This window comes from Camelina sativa, chromosome 11 (genome assembly GCF_030686135.1).
Source record: "Camelina sativa cultivar CO46 ecotype springtype chromosome 11, ASM3068613v1".
NCBI classification, from domain to species: domain Eukaryota; kingdom Viridiplantae; phylum Streptophyta; class Magnoliopsida; order Brassicales; family Brassicaceae; genus Camelina; species Camelina sativa.
In genome coordinates this window covers 48,831,514-48,854,191 of record NC_141890.1, presented here as the reverse complement: position 1 = coordinate 48,854,191, position 22,678 = coordinate 48,831,514, and the positions used below count along the sequence as shown (strand labels likewise).

Sequence of the window (22,678 nt, the reverse complement as noted above, 5' to 3'; positions counted from 1 at the left end):
TGATGGCTAGGACGAACACTTCCTCGAGAGAAAAGAAGGATAGATAATCACTTGATTCAACTAGATTTAAACTTACATATTATCTTTTTTATACATTCCTCTGACCGATAGGCACCTATATATATTGTCTTGTCATGTTGCAGTCCTATTAAAGGTGGTGTTAATAAAAAGAGCATCAATCAATATGTAGTCATCATCAAGACATACAATAATATATATATATATATATATAATTACAAAAGTATATCATAGAATATATCCAAAATAATAATAATAATAATAATAATAATAATAATAATAATAATAATAATAATAATAATAATAATAATAATATTAATAATATTAATAATAATAATAATAATAATAATAATAATAATAATAATAATAATAATAATAATAATAATAATAATCTTATATATTCAGGATTTTGAACTCAATTTGAGAATTTTGGTTCAAGATAAACCACAAGCACCAATCACATTCCTATCAATATCATATAAATTGATAGAGTTTTGACAATACATCAAACTATGAATACAAATGTAGGTAATATACAACATTGAAGGGGTAAATTAACCACTAGTTTTCTTAGCACATTTTTATATTTTCTAAATGTCATGATGTTGGTATAAGAAATATCACGCTTTGTCTTCCTAAATTATTAGTTTTAGAAACCTCTATTATTTGTTGGAATTGGATAAACAAATCTAACATTTATATTTTTCAAAAAATAATCAAGGATTTCAAAACATTACGGTAATGCTGATAATATATATATATATCATTCTTTGAAAATATATTAGTACAACTAATAGTACTTAAAATTAGAAATATTGAACTAAAAATGAAACAATATTTTTAATGAGTACAAATGTAGATAATTTACAAAACATGAATTGTAGCTTTCAGGCATCAATATGTGCAAATCAAGCAAAAGTAATTTCATTTGTTGGACTTCTTTGCTATACGTTCCCCCAAGGTGGTTCAACTAATATTCTAGACATTTTCTATTACATCTTTGGTGAACCAATATTATCAAATAAGGAGCTTGATAGCTCTTTGTTCTTGTTTTTATTAAGTAGCCATTAAATTTAACTTGCATGGTTTGTGAAAAACGTGTGGTCAGTGGTGGATATGTTCTTGTTGACTCGCATTAAGATTGAATTTTAAAGGGTGTCAAATCAGATTTCGGTTTGAGACCCGGTCTACACCGGTTTGAACCGAATTAGGCCCAAAGAAAGGCCCTAAATAGTGGTAGGCTGCACCGAACCGGATTACACTCACTCACAAGTCACATCAGAGAGACTCTAAAAGACCTGTGTTTATGTAAGCTTTCAACAAAAATGAAGCTGTCCAAAATCATATTCACATCTTTAACACAAAAGATGGAGATAACAAATGTAAGAAAAAGAAAGAAATAAAGAAAACACTTTTGAACGCCTCTGGATTATCAGAAACCCCGAGTATCACAAGCTTCCCTCGAGTATATTATATACATGAATCTGTCCAGGGCGAGTCGTTTTTATTATCGTGTGTAACTACTAACTCATTTCAGATTTTTCCTAACTGTAACGTTCTTGAAAACAGAGAGCCATTTCGTGACACTGAACAGCTTTGTCCATCTTCTGCTGTGAGCCTTACCGACTGAAGCAGCATTGTTCTGTGAAATGAACTCGTCAACCGCACTCTGCAAGTCAGATTGCGGTTCTTCTAAGCCTAGAATCTGAGAGCAACTCCAGAGATTGTCGTAGTCTTCATATAAACCTTGTGGAATCACTTCCATGTCAACATCATCACTGAACTGGCCACTACATTCTGCTGTGTTGCGCTGATTTGACACAAAACCGTAGCCGTCCAAACTGGTCAAACTCAGACCGGAATAATCAATCCCGACACCGGTTTGTGAAGCAGGGACATTGAGAAAGTTCCTCATCATCGATATCTCATCATCATACGACCTTACTTCATGTAGGTGACTCAATGCAACAGTTACCATCTCCTCCGCTTGAGCCTGAATCAGAAAACACCAATTATGAAGACCTGACACTAGTATACAGACGAGAAATCAAGTCAAATCTGTAGAGAGAAAGAGAGGAACAGTGCCTTTTCAATCTCAGATAGCTTTTCAGCAGGAATATACTGAAAATCCACGAGCAGTCCAAGCACTTGAGCTACGACATTGAAGACAACAGCGGTTTTCTTCTGAAATCCAGGAGCTTGGTACACATGGACGCTACTATCCAGAACACATGATCGAGCATGTTCCAAAGTAATTTCCCACATCTTTGAAGACATGCCCGTACCAAGAATCTGCAAGAACATCAATCATCTTTATTTATAAACAACCTTACACCGCCTGGAGAGATTAGAAACTATCACTGACCAAACAAAAGATTCAAGTACACAAAACAATATAAGCACAGATAGAAGCCTTAGGTACTTAACCACAAAGGAAGACGAATCTTACTTGCCGGAGTTTTGAAGAGTTTAAATGGAAATGTGTGAGGAAGTCCTTGACAGTGTTTATATCTGACCAATGAAGTCGTTTGTGAAATGCTCCATCTTTCCCTATCTTTTCCAATCTCCATACTTCATCGAATAGAGAAGGAGGATGATGCTTTCTGTACACTACAAATGAGAGACAAAGAGGCATAAGATACTTCAAAATTGGTTCAATGATACATAATGTGAGAGAGTATAAACTATACATAACAAGCCATACTTACACTCTCCTCGATGATCTCTTACGACAAAGGACTCTGTTACCGCCTCTCTAATTTTGACAAAATCAAACTGATCCACCATCCGTACCCCAAGTCTGAACTTCCTGCTCCTAGTCCAGCTAGAGTTATCTGTAAATGAAATTTCATCCATAACACCGATGCCATCGTTAAGAAGAGCAAATACATTCCCACTGAGTAGAGGTTTCTTTCCTGCTCTCTCTCTTACAATGTTATTCCTGATATCCTCAGCTGTCCAGTCACTATCTTTGTCAAAATAACCCTCTACAACAAAAAACTCGAGCTTTGCAGATGATGCGGGACCAGAAGAGACAATTTCTCCAGTTGAAGGATCGATTAGTCCAACTCTTATAGCTTGGCCTTCATCTCCTTCTACTCGAGCTGAAGTAAACACAGGAAGCGATAGATTGTTCAAGAACTTAAGCTGTAAGTTCCTTGATTCCAAAGGATGAATCTCTTGCTCACAAATCCTGAACATGGGAAGAAAATATTCATACCAGAGAGAAGTCTGAAAAAATATAATATTTATCTTGAAAAGCAGTTTACCACTTGAAGCCTGCTAGGTGCTTTCCAAGAGCCAGTTCAACTTCTTCTTTGACCTGTTCCAAGGGATACATTCATAAATAAATAGCTAATATAAAACACGCAATCCGAAGACAAAAAGTACAGGATACGTACCACTTTACGAATCAAAGGCTCGAGAACAGGTTCGAGAAAATGTTTGACAGTTTGCAACCTCATCACCTCCTGAACCACACTAAAATTTGGATCCAAAAGTCATATGTGAGAATTCTCATTAACACTAAGAAACCAATTCAGAAAGTCTAACTTTACAATAAGCATTGTTTCTTTGTCAAAAGCAAGTGACTGGGAAAAACAAAGCTATTTATCAAGGACCTCCACTGACAACTACGGTGATTTCACGATGTCATAGATGCTAGTAGTAACTAGTATGAGTACTCATGAGTTTCAATCCGATACATCATCTCAAAAGTACCTACTCTTTATATACAGACAAAACCAAAACCTTCTTATAGCTTCCAAGCCAAGAACACGATGATCAACTAGTCTCCTCTAAAATCTAACTCGTATTCTAATCACTTCACTCTACTTGTTTCAATAGAAAGATGACAACTTTTTTAGACTATGATTCATCCTTATAAGCAGATAAATAAACCCAATTGATTGAATTCGAAGAAAACTGATATGCTTATTGTTTAATTGATTCCACCTACTACAACATGATCATTAATAAACCCTAGAAACTGAAACAAGATAATACCTTTTGAATCTTCTACGCTTATCATCTGATGAGCCGCCTTCGACTCGAGGTTTCCCGTCTTCAAACTCTCTCTTCTGCGACATCTTTCGTATACCCACAAGAGCCGTTGAAATCCCCAGAGAATTTCAACCATTTACAGAACCTTTTCTGTGTTTCCGTTTTGTGTGTATTTTTGTACAAACAAAAATAACCGAAATTTCCGGGAAAGAGATATATAAAGATACCCAAAGAGAGTAACGGAATTATCGTGAAAGTTGAATCTGATCTCCTAAAACGAGAAAGACCAAACAAAAGCTTTGTCGCACGGAGTTGAACAAACAAAAAAAAAAAGAAAAAAAAAAAGAAGGGATTTTGCAAATTCTTTGGTGGTAAGAAGCAGATAGAGACAGAACCACGGAGAAGAATGGTGTGTTGTGAAGCTTTCTTTCTCAGTGTTGGGTGTGTGGGACCCATTGAAACCGCGTCAGTGACGAGGATCCCTTAAATTTATTATTTCGTAACTACTGTGTACTTATTTACTAACTTAAACCAAAACAAAGAAAGAGTAAAATATGTTTTGACCAATCTCTTTTATCTAATCATCGTTTTTAAGTCCTCCTAATTCTCGGATTAATAAGTGCATTCTCATCAAATTTCTATGTTCTGAACTGTTAGCAGCCTATGTCTCTATGTTAGACAATTACTATTTACTAAGAAGCCTGTACGTACAGTATTACGTAGGTCGTAGAAGAAGGGTATTATGAAAAAAAAAAAAAAAGCTATTATGATTTTATCCTCGAAGATTTTTGGTTTCTGTTCATTCGAATTATGGATTAAAACGAGGATTTTGTTCTTTTCTTTTTTTTTTTGGAAGAATTATGAGGGCTGCTGGACCAAATGATCAAGCATGCGGAAACAGCAATCATCCATAATTCATCCTTGTTCTTATTCTCACATGGATGTGAATCAAGTAGCTAGGTCAACAAAACAACTCTATTGGAGGATAACATTAACATCTGCCCCCAGCCATAAGGTCTTGTCCTAGCTAGGATTGTTCTTTCAAGTGGGTCGACAAACAAAATAAAACATTTTAATGTTTTGATCAATTATTCAAATCTGTGCCAACTAGCAGATATGAAAATGTTTTTTCAGTTTTGAAGAAGTCTATGTTTTAAACGCAGTTTTTAAGTTTTATCTACTGATAAATCATGTAGAAAGCGTCGGTGAATCCTTTGTCATATACTGATATACACATAAACGCTTCTTCAACACCAATCATACATGTTCAACAATAATGCTGACCTATCCATTCTCACTTCCAACCATAATCATAAACATAGACGCGTGATTCGGAGGATGAGAAAAAGAAAATGAGTTTGTCTAAGTTCTATTTTATATTGAAAGAATGCAGTCTAGGGACAAGACAATCACAACCCACCCTCCACTAAACATATTTTAAAAACATAGTTGCGTATCAGCCGTTCACAAACACCTGAATCACATTTTGTAAGCACAGACTTCAATGACATTCATTGTACACTGTACATACAGTGTGGGTGTGGTACTAGTTAACTAGCTAGGTATCGTAATTTTTTTTTTTTTAATACAATGTTAAATTAATTTAAGAAAAAATAATGTTTGGTTACATTAAAAATTGCTGAAAGTTTCTAGAGATTAAAGATACATAAATTTTCAACCTTTATTTGCAAATCAAGCTTGCTTCGTACAATCTATCAATTTTTCTTTGAATGACTAAGAGTTTATTCGGAACTTGCTTATCCTGCCAAGTGATGAGGTTAGTTGCTGGAGTTGGTTGCTCAACATGCTTCCTCCCATGAATCAAAACATCGTTTAACCATCATAAATTTATATCCTACTAGACCAAATCTTGAACTGCGCAGGACCGAGGATCTATTCAAATCCGACCTTATATATTCAACTATAATATTTTTAAGAAATATATTCACTATGTATTAGGACACACCAAAATTCAACAGTGATCTTTTTTTTTAACAAATATTAGTATTTTGCATGCCTCTTGCTGTCAATAAATCAGGATTGGTTAAACTAAATTTTGTTATTGGATCTCATGGGTAGCAGACGGAATGTTCTGTAGAATAATTCAGAGTTATGTTGTCGCTCTGACATCTTCACACGAACTGGACTTTGACCAAATGCTTAAACTCCTCCCACTTCTCCTTTCTTAATTCTCCATCACACGTACGCTTGTTGTCTCTAAGTTTGATTGTGTCCCTCCTCTCTCTCATGTACGCATCTCTTTAATTTACAAATTGATTTTAACTGAAATAAATCAAGCACATATAACTGAAATGAATAAAAAAAATTAGACATCTCTTTACAAACAAAATCGTCACATTATCTCTCATACATACTCCACTCAAAATTAAATATTGTACACACCCATTTATATCAAACATCAAAGCAAAAAAAAAATAAAAAGATAACGTTTTATGATCATCAAAGGAAAAGAAAAAGAGAGGAGACAATCAGATAAAAAAAAACATTAGACATTTCTTTACAAACACAAATGGACATTTCACTTTTGTCATTTGATTGGAAAAGAAAAAAAAACAAATAATCACAAATTACAATTCACACAAAATTAATAATTTACACCCATATTAAAATTATATCAAACAAAAAAGGCAAAATATGATAACATTTTACCATAAAAGGTAAAGTACCAAAGAGATACCCAAAAAACGATTAAAAAAAACAGAAAGCTAGAACTGGGAGGAGCAAGCAAAACCCCCATTTTGCCCTCCCTGAAACTGATTCCGACTTAGCCCAGTCGCTTCAAGCATACGGTTCCACTCACGCGCCTCCGCGTTTTCCCCAAACTCACTCTCTCTCCCGCCTCCTCCTCCTCTCATCGCCTGCAAAATCTTCGCCGCCTTCTCCTTCACACGTCCGTTCCCGTTCTCTTCCACTTCCATCAACACTTTCTCCGCTCCCGCCTCGCTCGCCAATCCCCTAAACCTCAAATTCCCTTGACACAACGTCAACAGAACCGCCACGCAATTCTCACGCGCCGCCTCGGAATCACCACCTCCGACTTCTCTAAGCCTCCCTACCAAAATAGCCACCGCGTTACCATCCAACATCGCGCCTTTTCCGTCTGGACAAGCAGCAAGGTTACACAGCACTAACAAAATCCGGCTAGTCGAATCACCGGATCTAACCATCGAAAGCAGAGTCGGCACCGCACCAGCTCTAACCAGCCTGGTTCTGTTGCTCGGAATCAACGACAAATGATAGAGCGCAAGCGCTGCATCTTGACGAGCTCTCTCGCTCTCAGAAGAACGAAGCGCGTGAAGAAGCGGCTCAACCGCACCGAGAACTCCGATCACCATCTTATTCTCATCTTCAAGCGCCAAACTAAACAAAGCTCCGGCAACATGTTCCTGCGCCTCCGTCGTTCCCGATTTCAAAACATCGATCAACAAAGGAACAAATCCTGACCGTACGATCTTCACTTTGTTCTGTTTCTCAAGCGAGAGATTAACCAAAGACGCTGCGGCGTTAGTCTGTACGAGATTGTACCGCGAAACAAGCAGTGACCGGAGAAACGAGAGAATCCGATCTGTACAAAGCGAAACCCTAAGATCCTCGCTAGATCTCGTCATCTTCCTAAGAAGAATCAAACCTTGCTCGTGGTCGAAAATGTCGACACCTCTCAATTTGTTGAAGATCTCTTCCTCTTCCGGCGACATCGGAGAGGAAGAGTGATCGGAGGAAGAGAAAGAGATAGCGTTTCGAAATGGACTGTCACCTCCAGCGAAGACTCCAGAGGAAGAAGAAGTAGTTGAAGAAGAAGAGAACATACTAACGGCTCGAACCGGGTGGTACGACGGACTCTGACCGATCGTAACCGACTCGAGAGACGTCGTCGGTGACATTGAGCTCTTGGATCGAGCTCGAATCGCTTCCATCACAGCGTCGTAATCCGAACCAGATGGTGAATTTTCTTCAACAGGAGGGAGAGTCTCAGGCTCCGACGACGCCTTCGGACTCGGGTTCGGGTTCGGATCTTTATCGATTCGGGCACGAACGACGCCTTCGACGTAAGCGGAATCAGGAGGACGAGGGTGGTCGATTTTTTTCCGGTCACACCAGCTGAAAATGGTGGATTTCATGGCGAGATTGGGGATGACGGTGGAGAAATCGGGTCGGGTACCGTCTAAAAGATCCGGTATATACCCTAAGTTACGACAGACTTGAACGGAGAGACGCTCGAAGGTTTGACCTGAGGAGACGACGACGGGGTCCGACATGAGGAACCCGGTGATTGGACAGAGAAACTCCGGTGGAGTCTCGTCGTGTTTGTGCTGTGGTAAAGTTGTAGCTGTGGCTGAAGAGGATCTTTGGTGGAAAGAGAACCATCTCTGTTTGTTTCCACCCATCGGAGAAAAAAAGATTAGGTTTTTTTTTTGAGAGGAGTAAGAAGAAGAAGATGGAGATGAAGCTGCTACGAGCTAGAAAAGCTCGAAATGTTTCAGTCTTTGATCCAGTCCAAAAGGGGTTTTTTGATGATTAAACCGGAACCAAATTAAGTTTGGTTAAACCGGAAATCCTAATCAAGTTGATATTTTAGTTTTGTTTTAATATATAACCTGAATCAAGGGAGGTTATAAACAGCAATACGGAATTGGTAACGTTGATGGTAACAACTCTGACTTTTTCGACATTTTTGTCTTGGTTTACTTTTTGATAATTAATATTGTAAAGGTGATGATGGACACCTGATAATCACCATAATAAATAGTCTACGATTTAATTTTAACTACATTATCAAGAAATTACAGAGACTCCATGGAATAAAATCTCATATAATCAAATTTCATATTCTTTCTTTTTTAATATAAATACTCTATATATAATCAAATCTTCTAAAATCACTTTCAAATATTCCAAAATTCTAAAATATCAAAATCATACAAAATCCTTAAAAGTCAAAGTTTAATACCCCTCCGAATAGGTTTTTTGAATCTTAAGTTTATCAAGGTCTGAGCAATGCACACACCATATGATAATTACCGGTGACAGACGGGTAAGGCGTGTGTTACATACTCAGAAAACAAGAAAATATTTAAAAATATAAAATATTCTTGATAATTGTTCTTTAATACTAGTGATAAGTGAAAACAGATACTTATATTGTTTCTAGTGAGATAAAGTCGGAATTGAGCGACAGTATCGATTAGATAAAAAAAAAAAAAAGCCAAGAACATGACATCCACTTAAGATATGTTTTTTTTTTTTTTTTTTTTTTGGTAATGCAGTAATGCACTAAGATATGTTTTGGTCTGCTTTGAATGTCTTTTGTTTAGCCAACCCTTTGAATTTAATTACATGTGTACAAAGACAATTTAGAACAACTGGGATGGTTTCTTATATCACCATTTTAAATATTGACTATTGATGAAATTATATTTTTAGGTTCATCAAGTGGAACACCATTGTTTATAATTTATTTTAAGTAGATGATTTTGGTAGTAACAACTAACAACAAAAGGAGCAAAGAATATATAAATGTGTAGTTTATTGACATCCTTCTTCGTTTTGATATGGTCAAGATCATCCATTTACATGACATGACGTTTAAAACTCGCCAAACGTCAACCTCTTTCTCAATTCATAAGGTTGTCATGTTCATTTCCTTTTTTCCCCCTCGGCGTAAAAAATGGAGCTATGCGATCGTATGGTCGTCTTCCAAACACCCACAAAACCGTGGTACGTAGTCTAACATTAATATAACGAAAACATTAGATCTTTGATCTTATCTGTCGATTGCCAATTGCCATTTTCTTCTTCTAACCATGGCCCATGGGATCAATTCAATTGTGTCTAAACATGTGTTAATTAGATTTTCTAGAATGACTATTGCTGCTTACTGTGGCCGATCGATATCACCAATGACTGAAAACGAAGCAGACACCAAAATAGGCTTGGGTCTGACACTATATGGGATCAAGCCCAAACTAAGCCCAGTTTTGAGAATACATTATAAAAAAGCCCCACAATCTTAACCGTTAAAACAAACAGTTAATCCATTCAACGGCGCGTTATTTGAATTTTGAAATTTCGAAAAATAAACTACACAGAAACGAAACAAAACAAAAAAAGAAGACCCCACACACAACGGAGCGTTTGGGAAAAAGAGGTCCCTTAGATCCCAAATCTGACGGTTCACATTGAGTCTCTCTCTCTATCATCACTCCCCCATAACTCAAAAGAGACTTTCCCGCTCTCAAGGCAAAAAACTGCAACAGAAATTTAGGTTACGATGAATCCTTCTACTTTACAATTCTTTATTTTTTAACCCCATACTAATGTTTTTACCTTTTAACACTGTTCTAAAATTAATAAGAAGTGAATATCTTATTATATAAAGTTGGGTTTTGAAAGTTAGCCATTAATAAGATTTTGACATGTGTCAAGTTATTAATCTAAAATTCTAACATGTGTAAAAGTTAAATTTAATAGGAGAAATTTGATTACAACAAAACAAAATATTTTGTTTAAAAATTATTAATAATATAAATAGATAATTATCAAAAATTACAGAATTTAAGTTAAATTTAATAGGTGGAATTTGATTGCACCAAAACAAAATATTTTGTTTAAAAATTATTAATAATGTAAATAGATAATTATCAAAATTACAGAATTTATAAAAAAAAGTCTAAAGTTTTTAAAAATAATTATAAGGAGATTTATATATCTATTTCATAAAATTCGAAATTATAATATGATTTACTTATTTTTAATTTTAAGTTATTAATTCTACAAAAAAAAATAGGAAAAAGGATTAAGGAAATTATACAGTTAATTATTAATTCTAAATTTTGTAAATACTCACTTATATAAACATAGATCGTCTCATATTTAAATAATTTATTCAAAAATACAGCTTTCAATTTGTTTAATTGGGAAAAAATTTTAAATGTGAAGATAAATTTTTCTTATTTTTTTAAACCAAAATTTTCTCTTACTTTCTTCTTTTTCAGTTGGGAATAGGTAAAATTAATATGTTGACAAAAAAAAAGATTAATATATGTGTATTATTTTCCTAATATTGTATTTAAAGGCTACTTCATTGATTAGTATATTATTTTGAAGATTAATTTGCACAAAAAAAAAAAAGAAGATTAATTAATATATGTTGAAGTTTTTAAAGCCTCCCAAACGTAACAAACCGACCATCAAATATGGGTGGGTCCATAGGCCATGAATAAATGTAGAGTCTACTTAGGAAGCTGGGCCTATGGATTGAGAGTGGACATGGGCTCACTAAGCATAGTGGCGGTTGGGGCGTTACAGAGACAGAGGCTACATCATGGTGTGTCAAAGACATTTACACAAATACATTATGAAATATAGCATTAGTTATTATCAAAAAATTTGTGACATTAGAAAAAAGTTTTCACTTTCGTTGGTTGTTGGAGCAAGCCATTTAGAGATAGCAAAAAGACGTGAATATGTTCTCTCCACACAGGAGAAGGACAAAACCGAGGTTCTCTTTATGGTGTAGAAGGTTGGACACAAGGTTATCTCTCCAATAGAGGAAGGTGGAGGAGGTTGGACGCAAGATTATCTCTCCAAGAGAGGAAAGCGGAGCCAAGGTTTTCTCCGTAGTGGAGAAGGTTGAACGCAAAGTTCTCTCCATAAAGGATGAGGGTAGAGCCAAGGTTTTTTCCATGGTGGTCATGCATTATTGTGATGACTGATGATTCATCATTGATTAGTATATTATGTAATATATTTTTTATTCGAAATATTTTTTGAGCCAAATTTTTGTAATTAAAAAAATATGCATAAGTAAAAGTAAAATAGTTGGATTAATGTGTTCATATAGACATTTTCTAGGTGGTGATAAAAAATATATTTGTAACATAAAGTATAACATACATAAAAGATTTGTAAATTGATATAAATCAGTGTATTATAGCAAAAATAAAATTTATAAATAACGTACAACAAATTTTAATATATTTTTATTAAATTTAATTTAATATATAAAATTTCAAACCTGCATATCGTGCGGGTCCTCGTCTAGTATAAAATATTTTACAGATTCGAATTTCTTTGTTTAATCAATTCAACCGGAAATCAAGCATCAATTACCGTTATTGCCACAGTTAAAAAGGGTCGGAATTGGTTTAATTTGAAATAATGAGGCTAGAAGAGAAATATCATAATAGTATAGGGGTCATCATCCGCGAGGTCTGTTCTTTTTATGGTTTTTTGTTATAAGTCAGAGATTTCTCCGCACTCACATTTTTTTTTCAAATTGAGATCTTCAGTTTCTTTTTTTTTTTTTTTTTTTCCACTCCAAAACCAAAAGACCAAAAACGTAAAACAGGTTTCTAAGTTAATCAATGGAGAAATCAATGGAGAAAAGCATGAGCTCTGCTGCTTCTGGTAACATATCTTCTTGTTTGATCTCTCTGATTAGTGATTACCACTTTTCCCGTTTCAGTTTTCGTATATTTCTCCGTTTTGATTCTAATCTCAATCAAAAACTTCTTATTAGGTAACTCAATCAACTCGAAGCTAAGGTATCCTCTTAGATCGGCTCTTAGATCCAAGGAAGGGGGGAAGCCTCCTGTTCCTGATTTCTCTGCTTCTTCAGTACCCAGAAGGTATTATTGTCACATAAGTCACATTTTGATTGATGCAATAAACGATTCTAGATCTGATCTATTGATTTATAGGAACAAATTGTCTTGTTTGAGTTTCGCAATTGTGGTTTCTGTAAATTTTGAAGTAAGTAATAGTATATAGATGTGTGGTTTGATGAATCTCAGGGGAAGGGTTGCTTCTGCTGTTAGTCAGAGTACTACAGTTCTTGATTTGTCTGGGAAGAAGAGTGTTGTTGATCGAACCAAGCTACCACCAAGAAGACTTTCGATTCCTAACAAGTCCACAAGCAATTCTTCTGTTAGATCAGTGAGCAGCAGCGTCACTTCTCTTTCGGAAACCAAGCCAAAGAGATCAGGCATTGTTTCCAGGATCTTCAATGAGACAACACCTGTCTCTAGTAATCTGAGATCGTCAGTGACTCGGAGGAAGCCTGAAGATTTGTCTTCCTCTACTTATTGGCTGACTCATATCAAGCTTGCTGAATCAGTGGCTAAACACTCAATCTCTCTTGGTTTCTTTAAACTTGCTCTTCATGCTGGGTGTGAGGTAAACAATGAAAGCTTTGATTTTGGAATAAAGTTTTTATTGTTTGTTTTAGTTTAACTCACTGGGATTTGTGTTTTTGGAATCTAGCCACTTGACAAGATGAGAGAAGAGCTGAAATCGTACGCTCGTCGCAATAACATGGATGGGCTTGCTGATGGTATGAAGGAACTATCTGAACTGTATAATATCTCAGAAGAATCCAAGCAGATTCAGGTCTCTGAGACCAGTTCTGTTGTAGCTGAGGAAACAGCTGCGTCTCTGAACAATGATAATGATGTCCAGAGTTCACTCTCCACTCCTGGTAATTCAAACATCACATCAGAGGTCACGAAGGATGATGCTTTGAAGGATTCAGCTGTTACAGAAACATCCAAGGATGAAGAGGCCTCGGAAACTATCCCACAAGAGAGCATTAGAAGTTCTTTGGACGAAATCAATGTGAATCAAGAGGTTGTTCAGGAATTGGAAGAAGGGTCTCGTTCATCACAAGATGGTGTTCCAGTCGTGACTGTTGTTCAACCTGTAGACAAGAAACGTGCAAGAAAGGAGACTGTTCCTAAGATCAACGAGCCCGCGAGGACAAAGAAATCATTAGCAACCAACTCTGCTAATTCAAGAACAGTTCCAATAAGCAAGGATGATAAATCTCAGAAGAAGTCTGAAAAGGTCACTAAACCCAGGACTAAGAAAGTTCGAGAAGAGATAAAGAAGTCAACTAAGAAATCTACAGCTAAAGAAGGTAAAAAAGAAAAGTCATACAATATCCTTGAAAAGCGTTTAAACGATCTTTCTCCAAGATCAGTGATTGCAATAAATTTTGTTGCTGATTGTTGTGTTACTGTTATTTTGTGTAGGTGGTGAAGTTACATCTCTGAAGCAAAAGAAGAAAATGGAGAACAAGGAAAACACTGTGAGTATAAAGACTTTGGTTAGTTCACAGGATTGAATCGTTTCTGTACCTAAAGAGATTAACACAAGCTTTCTCTTTGCAGGTTAATGTTGGTGCAGGAGAAGAAATCCAGGTTTAAATGAAGAACATAGAGGCATTTCTATTTCTTCAACATATCTCAATCACTCTTTTTTTCTTTTGGTTTGAATGATTTGTTCAAAGTACATAGTTAAATTAAACAGCTTTTTCAAGTTTGTTTTTTAAAGTTTGGTTTGAAAGACAAAACAAATAGTATATTTTATTTGCTTGCTTTGTAAGTGTGTTAAGTTTTATTTCAATGTTTCTTCAGTTGATGTCTTCTTTCTACTGTTATCTGTGAAACATTGATGATTCATCGTTTTGTTTTTAGGCAAAAGATGATTCATAGTTATCATATCTATATATATTTTGGATAAAAATCAGGTTACAGAGCACAAAAGTCTTAGGAAGATAACTGCTACTACTCAAGCTCCAATTACTCAAATAGTCAGTACAACAAACTAAATCATATATTACACATAGCTCAACTCCACGATCTCTCTTACTTTCCTGTTATATTCTCGTACATTATCACTGAACAACCTTGCAGCCTCTGCGTTCGCTGGTGAATCAGGGTTCGGGTCACAAAGCAAAGACTGTGTAAATAAAAGGTCTTGGTTAGTTTATGCAACGACCCTCACAATGCAAAAGATGAGAAAAGGAGAATTCAGAAGTCAAAACCTGAATTGATGTGAGTACCGCAGCAACGTCATAGATAGGGCTCCATTGGTTTTGTAAGATATCCAAGCAAATGCTTCCATCTGCATAAACTGCACCAAAGTTCGAGTATCAAATATCAAAGTGGAAATTCGTATATGGTCTTTGTTTGTTAATTGAATGCTTGAGCTTACTGTTTGGATGAAACATCCGTGAAACAAACCGAACAATTGGGGGTTTGTTCGGGTAATCCTCGGTGAACTGAAGGGTCATCTTGAAAGTACCTGATAAACACAACAGAATGAGTAGTCTTAGCTATCAGTTATAAACTAATATATGTTGGCCTGACGTATTGAAAGATGTTACCTCCATCCCATGGAGTGTCATCAGGCCTGCAAAGTCAATGAAGTTAATCAGTAGTATACGCAGACAAGGATTTGAAGCATATATAGAAGACAAAACAAAGATACAGAAACACATAAACAAAGAAGATGTAGTACCCAAAGATGACAGCATTCCAATGCATGATATTATTATCCAGAGGAGCTCCACTTATTCCCACAGGAGGATCTTTCTGCAGTCTCTTGAAGTCCCACATTAGTCTCTTTCTCGCTGGACTTGTCATTGTTGCAACCTTAAACTGCATCAAAAATACGAAAGATTTAAAATTAGCTCCTCTGAACTCTTCTCACAAGTAAGTATATGGTAAAGAGTAAAAGCCTTTCACATGAACAAAGAAGGACTTAATTCATGACTAAAAGTTTCAACTTTTTTTGAATCCCTAGAGAAGTAGAAGCAGAAACCAATATCAACATTTCTATAACCTAAAGACCTTCAGCGTCAACAACCACTAAAACCCCCAAAGGTCAAAGAAAATTTCAACCAAAGGAAACAAGAATAACCCCAAACTTGTAAACAAAAAAGCTTGAGGCTTGAATATTCTAACGAGCAAATAAAGTCTGATTCAGGGATAGCATAATCGAGCATTCGTATATCAGATTCTACATTCATGCATGAAAAGATTCCATCTTCCGATGACAAGAATCAAACGAAACAAAAAAAAGCTAACATTTGAATTGAAGAATCAATCGAGCAGGTGAAACCGCAACACCAGGAATTAGGGTTTATCAAATACTCAAAACCTTTGGATCAATGAAGAGAGAGCGAAAGAGATGATATGAGTGGAGAATAGCTAAAGTAGAGAAGAAAGAGAGAGAGAGAGAGAGAGAGAGAGAGAGAATCAAAGTTGAGATTTTTTTTCTTCTTCACCAAAAAAATAAGAGAATGAACATATAAAACAGAAGAAATTAAGGGAGAAAGAAAAATAAATAAAAGATATATTTATTTCCAAAAATGAAAAAAATGAAAGATTTTTATGTATTTAATAAAATTTTAATGTTATTTTGAGGAAAATTATTTGTCGGTTAGCGTAAAGACAAACGTATACGTCAATGACTCAATTGGCCTAAGCGGACGTGACTCAGCATTATTCAGCAAGCTCTCACCATTCTTATTAGAATATTAAATTTTTAATTATCTTTTACATTTGTGTTTATCTTTTCAAATTCCCTTTTTTGACCCCTGAATTTTTATATGTTCAAGATCACTAAATAAAAACTATTGATTTTTTTTCCCAATTTAAATTTGAAAGAGTAAAAAGTAAAGAATAACATCTTCAATCTCTTATCTTTTTACTAATTTCATGATTAGTTTCCCTTTAATTCTTTAATTAAATCTTATCCTATAAGTCTTGAAAAGAATTTACTATGCTTAATTAATCCTCATGAGTCATCAGGGTTTGTAAATGGAATTAAAAAATTATGGGTTTAAAAATATATAAACATAAAATTAAGGCTAAATATATGTAAATATCTAAAAAAATCATTTATCTAATCTCTCTCTCTCTCTCTCTCGTCAATCAGGGGAAACACAAAAAATTGCTCCTCTTATAAGCCAACACTCATCACTTCGAAGAATTCACCATTTTTATCACCGATCTCACGCCATTGTCTGATTTGTTCATCTTTTCTCCGTCTCTTCTGGATCTTACGCAATGTATAGAGTTTTGGCGAGTCGAGCACTCAGAGCTTCGTCTCTCTCTCACAAATCTTCCACCTCCCTTGCTTCTTTGACTCTCTCCAGGTTTCTAATCTTTTCTTTTCTTCATCTCGCCATTTTTTTTTATTTAATATTGTTCTTCACCTTTTGGGATTGCATGTTTTTGCATAAATTAATTGAGTTATATATAAAAGACAAAAACTTTAAGCAAGTTGGTGTTTTAAAAATCTAAGATTTGGATGATCGAGTTGCCGCATCTGCAAGTGTCTATGAGACTGAAGAAAGTTTTAGTTTATTAGATGTTGAAATGGTTTGTTTTCGAAATTTCTCTTTCTGATTACCAAATTGATGTCTGAATGTGATCCATTTTGAAGGAGTGTTTGTTCATTTTGACTTTTTGTTTTTGCAGATTGAACCATTCCATACCTTTTGCTACCGTTGATGCGGAGGAGCTATCTGGTGCTCATCCTGCTGAAGTACAGAGCTTTGGTGTGTGTTTAATCCTCAGATTGAATTTTTGAATGTGGCACTTATCTCTAAAGTGCTGTTGTGGAGTCTCTGAGCTTTTTTACTTTCCTGTTATGTTTTATAGTGCAGGGAAAGTGGATTGGATCTTCTAATCATAACACGCTTTTAGATCCTCTAAATGGAGAACCTTTCATTAAAGTTGCTGAAGTGGATGAAACAGGAACTCAGGTTCGAGCCTATCAAAGCCGTTATTCGTACTCTGAAATGGTATCCGTCTCAATTCTAACTTTGACCTCTCCTCTGTTCTATGTTGTAGCCATTTGTGGACAGCTTATCCCAGTGCCCGAAGCATGGTCTCCATAACCCTTTCAAATCCCCAGAGAGGTATGGTTTTGCTTGGAATTTGATGAATTTTATCCATTTCTTCTTCTTGTGTTATTTCTCAGTTTGTTCTACATATGAAGATACTAAACTTATGTTGTCATGTTTTATACAGATACCTTTTGTATGGAGACGTCTCGACAAAGGCAGCTCATATGCTTGCCTTACCTAAGGTAACACATACTTTTTTGTAGAATCTCGAGTATTGAATTCAAAACTTAGGTTTCCCAAATAACACGCACACTGAGCTACTGGTCGTTTGTTATCTTATGCGTGTATGTATACACTATTAGGTAGCTGATTTCTTTGCGAGGTTAATTCAAAGGGTTGCTCCAAAGAGTTACCAGCAAGCTGCTGGAGAAGTCTTTGTCACACGGAAATTTTTAGAGAACTTTTGCGGTGATCAGGTACATTAATCTCTTCACCGTTTTTTACGTTGGGCATAACTTTTTTTTGCTCAAAGATGCTTATCTTTTCGAAGTTGCAACTTTAGAATGTTTGTTTAATGATTTCCCACACTTTCTTTTTATCAGGTGCGGTTCCTAGCACGGTCTTTTGCAATCCCTGGAAATCATCTTGGTCAGCAAAGTCATGGTTACCGTTGGCCTTATGGTCCTGTAAGGCATTCTTCCTAGATGTTTGTAATTGGTGACAACTATGTTTTGTGCTTTGTTTTGAAATCATAGATTTTTGACGCAGGTCACGATTGTTACACCCTTTAATTTTCCGCTTGAGATTCCACTACTTCAGTTGATGGGGGCATTATACATGGGTAACAAACCTCTCCTTAAAGTGGACAGCAAGGTATTAACTATTCTTCACATTGATATTGTCTTCCTAATTGTATTGGTTTGAAATAATATAATGTTAATTTGGATAGGTAAGCATTGTAATGGAGCAAATGATGCGTCTGCTCCATTATTGTGGTTTGCCTGCAGAAGATGTGGACTTTATAAATTCTGATGGGAAGACAATGAACAAGATATTACTAGAGGTATTTGGTCAGGAAGTCACACAAGTCTACTGTCTCCACAGGTTATTTAGTTGAGCTAATTTAGTGTCTTGTCTATTTGTAACTTTTTTTTAGGCGAATCCACGGATGACCCTCTTCACTGGTAGTTCTAGAGTAGCCGAAAAGTTGGCACTTGACCTTAAGGGTCGGATCAGATTGGAAGATGCTGGATTTGACTGGAAAGTCTTAGGACCAGATGTTCAGGAGGTTTCTTATTATAACCTTCCCTTATATTTCCACAAGTCTCTTTAGATGTAATTATAACCCTTGTTTCGGTCTCTAATGTCAGGTTGATTACGTTGCATGGCAATGTGATCAAGATGCATATGCCTGCAGTGGACAGAAGTGTTCTGCACAGTCTATGCTTTTTGTTCACGAGGTTGGTTTGATCCTAAATTTTATGCTGAAACTACCTTTGGATCATTTTGATTACTTCCAGTTTCTTCTGTCTTTTTTTGTTTTCATTGTGTTTTCTGTTTTTTTTTGAAAAAAATCTGAGCAGAACTGGTCAAAAACACCTCTTGTTTCCAAATTAAAAGAACTAGCGGAAAGACGCAAACTGGAAGACTTAACCATTGGTCCTGTCCTCACAGTAAGTTTCATAATTTTTTTCCATCTGTTATAATTTTTCTGATGAGATTGTATCATTAAAGCTTATTCTTTCATTTTTGTTTCAAGTTTACAACTGAGGCCATGTTGGAGCACATGGAGAATCTGCTTCAGATTCCTGGCTCAAAGCTACTCTTTGGTGGCAAGGAATTGAAGAATCATTCGATTCCCTCAGTCTATGGCGCTTTGGAGCCCACTGCAGTTTATGTTCCCATTGAAGAAATCTTGAAGGATAGTCAAACCTACGAACTCGTCACCAAAGAAATCTTTGGACCGTTTCAGGTTAAACCACGTATATCATTTGCTTTATCTGAATGATCTGTGTTTCCTAACTAATATACGTAGCACTGTTTCTGTATCTGATATCCAGATTGTAACGGAATACAAAAAGGATCAACTTCCTCTAGTGTTGGAAGCTTTGGAGAGGATGCACGCTCATTTAACTGCAGCTGTTGTTTCAAACGATCCCATCTTTCTTCAGGCAAATCCTTTCACCATCATCATCAATCAATCTCTTCTTCCCTTTTCCTTCGATATTGATGTAACAAATTTGTGCAGGAAGTAATAGGAAACTCGGTGAATGGGACTACATACGCTGGACTCAGAGGAAGAACAACTGGAGCTCCTCAGAATCACTGGTAAGAGAAATATAAACAATCCAAAATTGAACAAATCTTTCTTTTTGTATGGGGAAAAGCTAATTTATTACACAAAAACAGGTTCGGACCTGCGGGGGACCCGAGAGGGGCCGGGATAGGGACACCTGAGGCGATAAAGCTGGTCTGGTCATGCCACAGAGAGGTCATCTATGACTATGGTCCAGTTCCACATGGTTGGGAACTTCCTCCATCTACTTAGGAGTGGTGTATCCACTAATAATAAAGTAATCCCGTAGTTTGCTGTTGCTTCGAATAAAAATGAGTTTTGTAGTTATCTCTACTAGTAGTTTCAGTGGGAGGGAATAAGAGATTGAAACATGAAGTTTTCAACGGGGTTGACTTAGTCAAGGGGTTGAGGGATTAAGACAGAGAGATATCTATTGTGAAACTCAAGAGGAACTATTATAAGTCCTCCAGAATCTCTGGTTATATAATATTTATTTTTGTTCAGCTCAAGTCAGCAAGATAGACAATGATACAAATGATTTTGAAACAAGAGTGAAAAGAAAACTAAGATTGTAACTTGTTGTTAATGTTCTTCATTAATAATGTATCAAAACCCTAATCTGATCTCTATTGAACAATTTTTTTTCATCACTATCATGGGGAAAAGAAAAAAGACTACTCTATGATTTTGGAGACTCCAAACATGACCATTTGTTCACCAGTCCCGATCCTTCTGGTGTTTGTAAAACAGACAAAGACAACCATGGCGATTGTGTCCTTGAAACAAAAAAAAAACCAAAGTGATCTGCAATGGGGTTTTTAGCGTTGTACTTTGTGTCCGAAAGCTTTGATGATGTGAACTAGTAATTTGTCTCCAGTTATACTTCTGACTCTTTGTATCAGTTCGCTCCGGGAGATTCTCCTGTTCTGTTAAATCCAAAGGAAAGCAACAATTAGAATGTGAAATCACCAGAACAGATAATGGAAGTTAGAAACAAACAACAACAAAAAGCACTTACTTGTTGATCTTTGTAGTGTTTCTGAATGACAAGTATCTGAGAAGGAGATAGAAACTTTGACAATGCTTTGATCAATACAGGAAATGCCATCCATGGAGATCTCAATCTCTTTGCACTACCTGCAGAACAGTAATAATAATGTCAAAAACCAGAATCAAGAAGAACAAAGAAAAATTCAAGATTTTTTGAGGTTTTGCTTACGAGTTAAGTTAAACGGAGCTTTGATGCAAACCAGAAACTCAGGCAAGACATGCGTGTTCATATGTGTACTCCAAACAATGTACTTCTTCGGAGAAGCTAAATCATCGACACCAGAATCAAACTCTGGTGAACTCGGACATGACTGAATCGAGCCTTGAGGAACAATCTCTGATTTGCCAAGTAGGACTCTACAAAGCAACAAGAATCTCATCCCATCTTCTGTTTCTGAAGCTGTTTCCTTCAAACTAAAACAAAACAAACAAACAAGCACCAAAACATGAGATTGAGTCCCCAAAAAAAAGAAAGAACAAAAAAAATCAAAGCTTTAGACAGAACTCAGAAATTTACCAATCAAGAGGAGAGTTATCCGGGGAAAGATACAATCCACGGCCATAAGAACCATCGTTTGACGGCGGCTGGCTAAACCCATACTCCAAAATCGTTTTCAGCTCTTGTTTCGCGACGGCGCACCAACCGTACTTCACCTTAGCTCCTCCTCCTCCGTCTTCTCCGGCGTGTTTCGTGTGCACCGCCTCTTGAAAAATCTGAAAAGTCTTGAACTTGGCACGAGATCCAACGGTTCTGAAACCGTTACGGAGAACAGAGAGAATCTGGCATTGATCACCGAGACCAGATTTACAATTACGAAAGATGAGATCATGAGCTTTATCTCCTTCAAGCAACTCCATAAGCCCGAGCTCGTCAGCAAAAGATGATGACGGTGGTCGGCGTGGATCAGCAGCAGCAGAATACGAATAATCACAGCTTCCACAAGATTCAGATATCGTTGATACTTCTTGCTCTGAATCATCATCAAAACCAGCTTCAACAACTTCGGTTCTTACGTAATAATCCATTGGTTGAAAAGAAAAATATCTTGAAGCTCTTTTGAAAAGTTTGATTTTGTTTTCTTGAGAAAGAGAGAACACAAGAACTTGAGCTCCAATCCAAATCCCAAGTACATATATAGAAAGAAAATAATTACAGAAATGGAAAAAAGAACCGCCTTTTGTTTCTGTTATTACCGTCGGTTTTGCAATTCTTGAATTAATATAAAAATAAAATACTCACAAGTTCTCTTGTCTTTTTCTCCGTGGAGAAGACGTAAACACATTAAATTACATTTCTTTTGTGGTAAGTTGCGGCCGCAAGCTGTTTTTTTTTTCTTCTTCTTTAATCTTTCCTTTGATGGGTCTATTCCGTGTTGGAGTTCGTTAAGCTGGTTGGGTTGGGTTGGCTTATGTGAAAATGACGAAACTAGCCTTTGAACCAAGTGGTGGGGGTTTAGACGTAAGGTGAAATGACGAAATGATACACCTTTGAATTGAATAATACTCTCCGTTTGCTTGTGGACGTTGAGAATGTGTGTATATTTTGTTTGAGTCTTCTTATTCGAGAGGCCAACACCGACACACGTAACATGTTTTATACGTAACCATTATCAATTTCTTAAATGATATTTATAGGTCAATATTTTAATATAGTT

The 22,678-nt window shown here is 36.0% G+C and overlaps 6 protein-coding genes across 7 annotated transcripts; 2 read left to right on the top strand and 4 right to left on the bottom strand.

The window, feature by feature from the left end:
• Positions 1 to 1,301: 1,301 nt before the first annotated feature.
• LOC104726856 (calmodulin-binding protein 60 A) lies at positions 1,302 to 4,526 on the bottom strand. The gene is made up of 7 exons (XM_087473590.1): positions 4,024 to 4,526; positions 3,420 to 3,498; positions 3,288 to 3,340; positions 2,727 to 3,211; positions 2,468 to 2,628; positions 2,104 to 2,310; positions 1,302 to 2,011 (listed from the first exon to the last, which is right to left on the bottom strand). Exons 1-7 carry the CDS (start codon positions 4,104 to 4,106, stop codon positions 1,547 to 1,549), a joined length of 1,533 nt encoding a protein of 510 aa, XP_087329716.1. The 5' UTR covers positions 4,107 to 4,526; the 3' UTR covers positions 1,302 to 1,546.
• A 1,988-nt stretch (positions 4,527 to 6,514) lies between these two features.
• On the bottom strand, positions 6,515 to 8,826 carry LOC104726854 (U-box domain-containing protein 41). The gene has a single exon (XM_010445803.3). It carries the CDS (start codon positions 8,424 to 8,426, stop codon positions 6,747 to 6,749), a length of 1,680 nt encoding a protein of 559 aa, XP_010444105.1. The 5' UTR covers positions 8,427 to 8,826; the 3' UTR covers positions 6,515 to 6,746.
• Positions 8,827 to 11,414: 2,588 nt separating this feature from the next.
• Positions 11,415 to 14,562, top strand: LOC104726853 (uncharacterized). 2 transcript variants are annotated; one of them, XM_087473591.1, is made up of 8 exons: positions 11,415 to 11,742; positions 12,214 to 12,249; positions 12,371 to 12,447; positions 12,560 to 12,668; positions 12,834 to 13,215; positions 13,303 to 13,954; positions 14,070 to 14,125; positions 14,208 to 14,562. In XM_087473591.1, exons 3-8 carry the CDS (start codon positions 12,405 to 12,407, stop codon positions 14,241 to 14,243), a joined length of 1,278 nt encoding a protein of 425 aa, XP_087329717.1. In that variant the 5' UTR covers positions 11,415 to 11,742; positions 12,214 to 12,249; positions 12,371 to 12,404; the 3' UTR covers positions 14,244 to 14,562. The 2 variants fall into 2 exon arrangements, with proteins under 2 accessions (XP_087329717.1, XP_010444104.1); XM_010445802.3 differs by lacking the exon at positions 12,214 to 12,249 and having other exon boundaries at positions 11,520 to 11,770.
• Positions 14,525 to 16,351, bottom strand: LOC104726852 (ubiquitin-conjugating enzyme E2 3). Its single transcript, XM_010445800.3, has 6 exons — positions 15,909 to 16,351; positions 15,340 to 15,479; positions 15,206 to 15,231; positions 15,034 to 15,123; positions 14,864 to 14,952; positions 14,525 to 14,778 (listed from the first exon to the last, which is right to left on the bottom strand). Exons 2-6 carry the CDS (start codon positions 15,462 to 15,464, stop codon positions 14,656 to 14,658), a joined length of 453 nt encoding a protein of 150 aa, XP_010444102.1. The 5' UTR covers positions 15,465 to 15,479; positions 15,909 to 16,351; the 3' UTR covers positions 14,525 to 14,655.
• A 348-nt stretch (positions 16,352 to 16,699) lies between these two features.
• Positions 16,700 to 20,476, top strand: LOC104726851 (delta-1-pyrroline-5-carboxylate dehydrogenase 12A1, mitochondrial). The gene is made up of 16 exons (XM_010445799.3): positions 16,700 to 16,981; positions 17,307 to 17,386; positions 17,490 to 17,593; positions 17,682 to 17,749; positions 17,862 to 17,919; positions 18,040 to 18,153; positions 18,280 to 18,363; positions 18,446 to 18,550; positions 18,627 to 18,740; positions 18,834 to 18,965; positions 19,048 to 19,137; positions 19,261 to 19,350; positions 19,437 to 19,649; positions 19,738 to 19,848; positions 19,926 to 20,005; positions 20,087 to 20,476. Exons 1-16 carry the CDS (start codon positions 16,893 to 16,895, stop codon positions 20,223 to 20,225), a joined length of 1,671 nt encoding a protein of 556 aa, XP_010444101.1. The 5' UTR covers positions 16,700 to 16,892; the 3' UTR covers positions 20,226 to 20,476.
• Positions 20,477 to 20,549: 73 nt separating this feature from the next.
• Positions 20,550 to 22,431, bottom strand: LOC104726849 (putative inactive poly [ADP-ribose] polymerase SRO5). The gene is made up of 4 exons (XM_087473592.1): positions 21,541 to 22,431; positions 21,193 to 21,437; positions 20,992 to 21,110; positions 20,550 to 20,899 (listed from the first exon to the last, which is right to left on the bottom strand). The coding sequence occupies exons 1-4, from the start codon at positions 22,047 to 22,049 to the stop codon at positions 20,792 to 20,794; spliced, it is 981 nt and encodes a 326-aa protein (XP_087329718.1). The 5' UTR covers positions 22,050 to 22,431; the 3' UTR covers positions 20,550 to 20,791.
• Positions 22,432 to 22,678: the final 247 nt, after the last annotated feature.

Excerpts from the sequence above, each read along its gene's own strand:
- LOC104726856 (XM_087473590.1), bottom strand. The coding sequence starts at position 4,106 with ATGTCGCAGAAGAGAGAGTTTGAAGACGGGAAACCTCGAGTCGAAGGC. Across the intron at positions 2,629-2,726 it reads AAGAGATCATCGAGGAGAGT|TGTACAGAAAGCATCATCCT; the intron begins GTAAGTATGGCT and ends TCTCATTTGTAG. Across the intron at positions 2,311-2,467 it reads ACTCTTCAAAACTCCGGCAA|ATTCTTGGTACGGGCATGTC; the intron begins GTAAGATTCGTC and ends ATGTTCTTGCAG.
- LOC104726854 (XM_010445803.3), bottom strand. The coding sequence starts at position 8,426 with ATGGGTGGAAACAAACAGAGATGGTTCTCTTTCCACCAAAGATCCTCT.
- LOC104726853 (XM_087473591.1), top strand. The coding sequence starts at position 12,405 with ATGGAGAAATCAATGGAGAAAAGCATGAGCTCTGCTGCTTCTG. Across the intron at positions 12,448-12,559 it reads CATGAGCTCTGCTGCTTCTG|GTAACTCAATCAACTCGAAG; the intron begins GTAACATATCTT and ends ACTTCTTATTAG. Across the intron at positions 12,669-12,833 it reads GCTTCTTCAGTACCCAGAAG|GGGAAGGGTTGCTTCTGCTG; the intron begins GTATTATTGTCA and ends GATGAATCTCAG.
- LOC104726852 (XM_010445800.3), bottom strand. The coding sequence starts at position 15,464 with ATGACAAGTCCAGCGAGAAAGAGACTAATGTGGGACTTCAAGAGACTG. Across the intron at positions 15,232-15,339 it reads TGGAATGCTGTCATCTTTGG|GCCTGATGACACTCCATGGG; the intron begins GTACTACATCTT and ends TTGACTTTGCAG. Across the intron at positions 14,953-15,033 it reads ACGGATGTTTCATCCAAACA|TTTATGCAGATGGAAGCATT; the intron begins GTAAGCTCAAGC and ends ACTTTGGTGCAG.
- LOC104726851 (XM_010445799.3), top strand. The coding sequence starts at position 16,893 with ATGTATAGAGTTTTGGCGAGTCGAGCACTCAGAGCTTCGTCTCTCTCT. Across the intron at positions 16,982-17,306 it reads GCTTCTTTGACTCTCTCCAG|ATTGAACCATTCCATACCTT; the intron begins GTTTCTAATCTT and ends TTGTTTTTGCAG. Across the intron at positions 19,849-19,925 it reads ACGATCCCATCTTTCTTCAG|GAAGTAATAGGAAACTCGGT; the intron begins GCAAATCCTTTC and ends AAATTTGTGCAG.
- LOC104726849 (XM_087473592.1), bottom strand. The coding sequence starts at position 22,049 with ATGGATTATTACGTAAGAACCGAAGTTGTTGAAGCTGGTTTTGATGAT. Across the intron at positions 21,111-21,192 it reads AGCTCCGTTTAACTTAACTC|GTAGTGCAAAGAGATTGAGA; the intron begins GTAAGCAAAACC and ends ACTGTTCTGCAG. Across the intron at positions 20,900-20,991 it reads AACACTACAAAGATCAACAA|AACAGGAGAATCTCCCGGAG; the intron begins GTAAGTGCTTTT and ends TGGATTTAACAG.